General features: G+C 37.8%; 1 protein-coding gene across 1 annotated transcript; it reads left to right on the top strand.

Annotated features, from left to right (window-relative positions):
* The first annotated feature begins 1,134 nt into the window (after positions 1-1,134).
* Positions 1,135-6,866, top strand: LOC139128877 (aminopeptidase N-like). The gene is made up of 3 exons (XM_070694578.1): positions 1,135-1,969; positions 6,142-6,418; positions 6,711-6,866. The coding sequence occupies exons 1-3, from the start codon at positions 1,269-1,271 to the stop codon at positions 6,864-6,866; spliced, it is 1,134 nt and encodes a 377-aa protein (XP_070550679.1). The 5' UTR covers positions 1,135-1,268.
* Positions 6,867-7,296: the final 430 nt, after the last annotated feature.

Here is a 7,296-nt window from a genome sequence, read left to right as displayed (position 1 = left end):
TTTAAGAGTGCGTTTGTTGTAGACGGTAATCACATTATTGATGGATATAATTAATCTTTTGAATTTGTACATGGCGTCGCAATGTACCTCAGCGTTGTACAATACAAAAATCTTGTAGGCTTGCTCGCGAGCTCAGACTTGTGCGTATGAACGCGATAGTGTGCTGTTCTGTGTCTTGTAGCGGAAAAAGGTTTGATAATTTTACAAAGAGTTTTTATTCTTGTTGTTAGGCCCAACCTAAACGATGTACTGATGAGAGAGACTACTCTACTGTATATCGATAATTAGCTCATTCTTATAGCAAGACAATTACTTAAAATATTATGAAACTAAAAAAAAAACAGGAAACTACCATATGCCGTGTATCTGCTACTAGTCAAACACCATAATAAGAAATGGCTACTAAGAAAGATACATTTGAGAGACGCTTTCTGTAAATTGATTAAAATGCTATCAACAATAAACGATAATTGAGAACTGCGCTCCTGCACCCTTGTGACAAACAGTGTAACCTTTCATGACTGTTACTAATTAAGTCTCCTTCAATACGAAAGAACGCCGAGTCTAATGACGTCAGAGCTGTTTTGGTCTGCAATAAGTCAATTAGGCAATTACATGCTTTGTTAAAGTCTCAAGGCAGACGGATGAACACTTTAAGCAGAGTCTGTCGTTAACCTTGCGGATACCCAGGACTAATTTGCGTTCACTTAATAAGGATTGTCATTAGCATATGAATAATGCCAGCATTGAGGTACCATGTGAATACTGAGGCAGAAAGCTGAATAAAATTGCAGCTGCACTCCACTTAGGGATCGACCATTTTGGCTTGCGAGGTGATGGTCAGGATGCAGAAGTACAACTTTTAATTGGGTGTAAAATTTGGCAATATATTTCATGGGGCTTTGCCCTCTCTGCCTGCATATTTCCTTACCAAATTTTTGTATCGGCAAACCATCTTGTGAATTTATTTTCTCACAAATCAGAACTGTACAGTAGTAATTTTTGAGTTAGTTTCGATATTAAACGATTTTTTCCTATTTTTGACCACCTCCTCCATAAAATCTAATGGTCGTCCCTTACTCGCGAGAAAAAAAAAACAGTTCGAAGAAGGCATCAATGCACTGCATACGCAGGCCGTTCATCAGCAAGGAGCCATCTTGACATTGTATCAGACGACAGCTCGTCAATCATATGAACAAAGGAGACCAGTGCGAGGCATTGTCAATTACTGATGGAGGCCGGCTTTTGAGAGACCAGAGATACCCAATATGTCGGACGGGAAGAATCGCAAACACACCAGCGGCGGTGCATCGTCGTCGAGGACGAATTCAGCGAGGAGCGACCTGTACGCCGTAGATGTGCAAGATATGGACGTCAAATACGAACAGGGAAACGGATTTTTCGTGACTTACAGAACAGCTGCAATCCTCATTGTTATTTTTGTCTTGGTTGTAGTGTGTGTGGCTCTGATTGGTGGTTTAGTCGGTAGAGCCAGGAGTAATCACAGACAGGACTACATCGTGAATACTACTAGCACATCGCTACCGACGACACTAGACCCGAGTATTCCGTGGTATCGTGTACGGTTACCTAAAAGCCTTATGCCGTCTCACTACAACCTAGAATTTACGCTAGATCTTGACAAGTTCAAATTCACAGGAAATGTGGTAATTACTGTTACTTGTACGTCAGACACCGACGTTGTCATTGTACATGCAAGGCAATTAAACATCAGTAAAGACAACGTAGCCGTGAAGGACCTATCCACCGGCAGTGATGTGGAAATCACTCAGCAGTTCGAGTTCACACGAAACAGATTCTACGTTCTTCTGATGAAAGAAAATTTGAAAAGCGGAAAAGAGTACGAAATAACATTTTTCGAGTTCAAGGGCATGCTGAGACGAGACTTATTCGGAATTTATCTCAGCTCCTATGACGTCAGAAACGAAGATGGAATCACTGTCAAAGGGTAAGTATATTAAGGCGGCCATTGCAATCGTTTTCCCACTGTGTACTCAGGTGAATTGAAATCATGGCATTAATTAATGTCAGTCGTTCATATGATCATAGCGGGAAAAAGCTAACGACAGCTATTCAGTATTGATCGTTAAAATTTCCATCCCATTTCAAAAAAAGATCAGCGCATGCCACGCCTCGGCAATTAAAATCAAAAATTAAGCGGCAATGATGGATGATTGTTGAGAAATTTTCCCCGCAGAGGCTGTCGTCAATTGTGCGTTTGTCTAAACATTGAATAGCGCGGGAAGATGCCAAGGGCAATGATCCAAGTCCATTGCACTCATGCAGACACTGTACACAAAAGATGTGCTATACCTTGTCGTCTGCAGCACTCACAAAGCGACCAAAAAGTACATGATAATTCCCTGAAATTAATCATCAAAATTTACACATATTTTTGCACGATATAACTATCAAATCGATGTTCTACGTAAGGTGTGGTGTCAATTCGATTATAAAAAGTTTCGATTAGGACAATAAAAATGCAAGCAAAAAGTTACATGCTTTCAAAAACGAAGAAACAGGGAAACATATTAGGAAGATCAATGTACTATATTATATAGTCTACACCCCGGGTGACTTTGAAACCCTTTGTAAAACACAATTTTGGAGCAATGAAGTCTGTTTTGAAACGTAAACAGATTCTGTTCTCGAGACTGAGCAAATATTGAAATTAAAAAAAAAAATGCTGACGAAGGAATGGTATAGCTTAGATGTATCTACATGGTGGTGAAACTGGATCAGATATCAATGATGGATAGTATGCGCCTCGAAAGTGAAAGACTTAAATTTTTGCTCTCACTTTCCTTCAGGGATCGTTCAATCATTCTCTTTCAAAATCAAGAATGAAAATCAGGCGTCACCGTGCAAATTTTGATACTGGAGAAACAAACCCAAGATTTACTGACATTTTAAATTCATAATCACCGACATCCGTGTGCTAAGTTAATGGAGATAAATATCTTTATTTTAATTTCGAAAAACTAAATCGGTAAAAGGTTTTCTTACACCAAGAGTTTTAAAACGAGCCCCCACAAGTGGTAGATCAGACATGAGAGTCAGAATATATGTCCTCGACAGATGTAAACAATTTCAAGTTGTAAAAAGAAGCAAGACCATAATTATGTTTTTTTTAACTTTGCCCTTCGGATTTTTACACCATCTCACCTGCCGACGTGTATCGTCGATCATTAGAATCAGCTGATAACGTTTAGCATGCAGTCTTTTGGTAACAAGTGACGTCATCTGTAATTGGATGAGCAAAGCGGAAAACATGAAAACAGCCTGTAGTTGATCGATGCAAAAATCCGAGTTTAAACTTTCGAAATCCATCTGCAACCGAAGAATTTAAAAGACAGGCTGGTCTATTTTTATCGGAGGTTAAACGAAACAGGCAGTACTTGAACCACGGAGAATAATTTTAGTTTTGAATCAACTATTGGGTATTACTAATATTTACGAAAGAAGATTTGCCAAAAAACGACATCAAACAGATATTTAATGTAATGCCATGCAATGTACCTCTTTGGATATAAATCTGTCAAGTGGCGATATTGAGTACAGTTTCTTGTCGTTTTATCAGTACGCGGAAAAAGTCAAAATTTCACTTGCAAGTTGCGAACTACTTAAACTGGTTTCAAATTTCCTAACGCCAGCGTAGTTTGTTGTGTTAGCCTATTTAGTCTGAAAGTGCCTACAGTATACGCAAAGACATTGTACAATCACAAAAACGATCTTTTCAATATAAGTCTTAAGGAGGTCGATTTAACGAACATCGGACTCGTTCGAGTGTATAATTGAATTAGCAGGCAGCTGTTACTAAGGTCTTATAGTTAGTCATCGCTTCTCAATTGAAAAGATAATGTGCTGCTTAGGCAACAGTCGGGGTCAACGCAGGGTCAATATTTTGAAAGTAACAGGAGCACAAATAATTTAACTTTGCCTGTCTCGTGGTGTGTAACAGAAAATCTTATGTAATGTGCACAAAACAATTTTCCTGTTTTACGTCCGAGCGCGCGCAAATTTACACTTAAGGAAGTACGCACTCGAAATTGAAAGACTTAACTTTTGCCCGAACCTTCAACAAAATAATTCGTCTTCGAAATCAAGAATAAAAAGTAGTGTTAATAGTGAAAAATTTGGCACAAAAGAAACAGTCTACCAAATATTTACTGGCTCTTGAAATTCAAAATGGCCGCCATCTTTGTATTTAACTCTATTGGAATATTTTCGACTTTAATATGAATCAGCCGATGGAAACTTTACTTACTCCATGAGCCCCAAAATGAGCCTCCACACCACAAGTGGTTGACCAAAATGTATTAATTTGAAAAGGTTTAAGAGTCCAAGTATCTCTCCCCAAGGCACATTCTACCTTGAAACGAACAAAAGGCTGTATCTTGTCTACTGCGTTCTGTCCCAAAACCTCGGTATGATTTATACACCCATGCATGGCACTTGTTTACGGCAGTCCTATTGCAAGCTTTAAACTTGAACTGGTGATGCAAATCAATAGCCTTTAGCAACATCGCCTCAGTTGAACACAAATTGAGTTTGTATTCATTGTTTGTGTGTGTTTGCTTCCAACCTATCTTTCAAAAGTCGGATGCAAAGCCGAGAATTCACTTATTTTGCTGCACTTGTAATCGTCAATTGTGCGTATTACTCACTATGTAGTTTCCCATTAATCGTGCTATTCTTGATGATCCAATATTCACCATCGGTGATGCGTCTTTGTCGTATTTCACGTACATAATGACGCCTTTGTTACATTCTTGGTGTGTGATTACGTCATAAATCAATTATTTCATGAAACCTGTTCGAGATTCGACCTGGTAGTACACATACAAAATAAACACAGTCATACAGAGTAAAACATGGTTTCAATATTGTAAAAAGTCATCGACTTAATTCCATTAATCGATCAAATATCCAGCCAGTTATTTCCTTAGGGACCATCTCAAATTTTCGCACAAGTTCAAACCTTAATCCCCGTAGTACGGGGGAGGGTTAAGTGTTGAACCTCCATTCAATCAGTGAACTTCACTTACTTCACAACGTCATCCTTACATGGCTTGTAAAAATAAGGAAAAATACCGCAATTATACGGTGTCCCTCAAATTTGATCAGAATTGGTACATACCAGTATAGGTACCAAAGATCAACAATAAGTGTTGTTTCTATCTGTTCAGTGTAGGAAAATTCTACGTTGATGTTATGACAATGAGTTCTGAACAGTACAACCAGAAAAACAACCAGACATATTTAAACCAGAAAACAAGAATGACAAAAGTAAATAAGGTCTGAGACTTTGGTACTGGATGTCAACTTTAGCAACATACATAGCAGAAACAGCTAGTCCCTCATAGTTTGAGCGTAGACAGTCTTCCCGCTCTACTGTCTATGGTTTGAGCAGGTATGTTAATATGTAACAGTTCATAAACAATGACAGGAAATGACTCAAGCCTGTTTCAGTCACTGGCATGCCATCACTCCTGCACATTTGCAGGATTTCCCTTTTTCTTACCTCATTTGCACATTTTTGACACTTACATGTTCAATTGAACAACGTCACATCTCAACCCCTGCATCTACCTGTACACCAAATACTGAGATGGTAGCTTTTGCGGTATGGGAGCCTTTGTGTGTGACGGACATACATCCGCACATACATACCCACATATATACATACAGACATACAGACGCCACCGACTCATCATATAAGTTCTTTTTGGTATTTATATACAATACCAAATATGAGCTAAAAACTGCACACTCCTACTAACAAATTTTACCGTAACTTGTTTCCAACTCGTTCATGTCATTACTGTGTTTACTCCCAAACACAATATACCGACGGTAACATTCATTCATCAAATACTAAAGAAAAAAGTATTGTTATTTTAAATTTGCTAAGTGCCTGCAGATATCATTATTTCACACTTCTGAATAAGGGGGTTTTGATTTAAACGAAAGAATTTCGTGTCTTAAACTTGTGCGACAATTTGAGACTGTCCTTTCTCTGCCTTCAATATTTCAACGTCTTCAATAGCGCAATTTTGAGTTGGCTGCGGCCAAAAGGTAGCGACTGTCTCCATTATATTTATTTGACTTTTATTACAGATATGCCATATCCTCCCAGTTTGAACCAACCTATGCTCGTAAGGCGTTTCCCTGTTTTGATGAACCTGCAATGAAAGCGACATTTTCCATAAGTATCATCCGGGCACCTCGATATCAATCGCTCTCAAATGGAAAGAAGCTATCAACAAACAAATTGCAGGATTCGTCCTGGTACAGAGACGTGTTTGAGACCACGCCCGTCATGTCAACCTATCAGTTAGCTGTAGCGTTGTCTGACTTCAACAGCTTAGAGCTGACAAGACCGAATGGAAAAATTGTAAGTAATTCAGTCGGCCAATTCTTCATAAATTCTTTGGAAGCACGGTAACGTTTTGTTGGTCAAGAAAAGGTAATACTATCACACTGATTTATTCTTATCAAACTCGAATTGTCTGATTTATAATTAATTGTAAACAAATACTGAAGTTTGTTTGTTATTTAAATATTTTATTGGTAATAGTTTATTGGCAGTCTTTAAGCACGTTTTATAATCAAGGAAACCATTTGTCTGTCAGTCAAATTCTACAATATTTTTTCTTTTAATCTTTTTTTTTAATTTCCTGACGCAGATCAGGGTCTGGGCTCGTGATGACGTCTTATCACAAACTCAGTTTTCCCTCAACGTTGCAAATTGGTCATACGGCTATTTCGAAGAGTATTTCGGCGTAGAAGATCCTATCCAAAAATCTGGTATGACAAACTCAAACTCAAACTGTCAGATTTAATTTAAAAACAAATATTGGAGTTTTTTGTATGTAAATATGTTTTGTTGGTAATAGTGAAGAGGGGTTACAGTATTTGTCAGAAAGGTGTAGCTGTGCACTTCTCAAAAAGCATTTTATTAGTGGTAGTATTTTAATTAATTGCTCTTAAACAGACAAAGTTGGAGACATACTGTTGAAAATGGATTCATATTGGAGTTCATGGCACGTTTAATTCCTCGCCGCCTTTTTGAAAACACTTAAGGTTGTTGCACAACTCCGTTACCGTTACATAATTGTACTTTCACGAATATTTATGGATTGCAAATTCGATATGATATAAGATTAAGCATGTCGTTCATGTTTTTATCAAAGTTGTGACTTTATTAAACAATGCAAAATCCAGATGTGAGATTGTTGAATTTTGTTCTTTTTTTGAGATTGTTGTTCATTT

Source organism: Ptychodera flava, unplaced genomic scaffold, assembly GCF_041260155.1.
Source record: "Ptychodera flava strain L36383 unplaced genomic scaffold, AS_Pfla_20210202 Scaffold_75__1_contigs__length_567515_pilon, whole genome shotgun sequence".
Taxonomy (NCBI): domain Eukaryota; kingdom Metazoa; phylum Hemichordata; class Enteropneusta; family Ptychoderidae; genus Ptychodera; species Ptychodera flava.
This window is presented reverse-complemented; position numbering and strand designations above follow the sequence as displayed.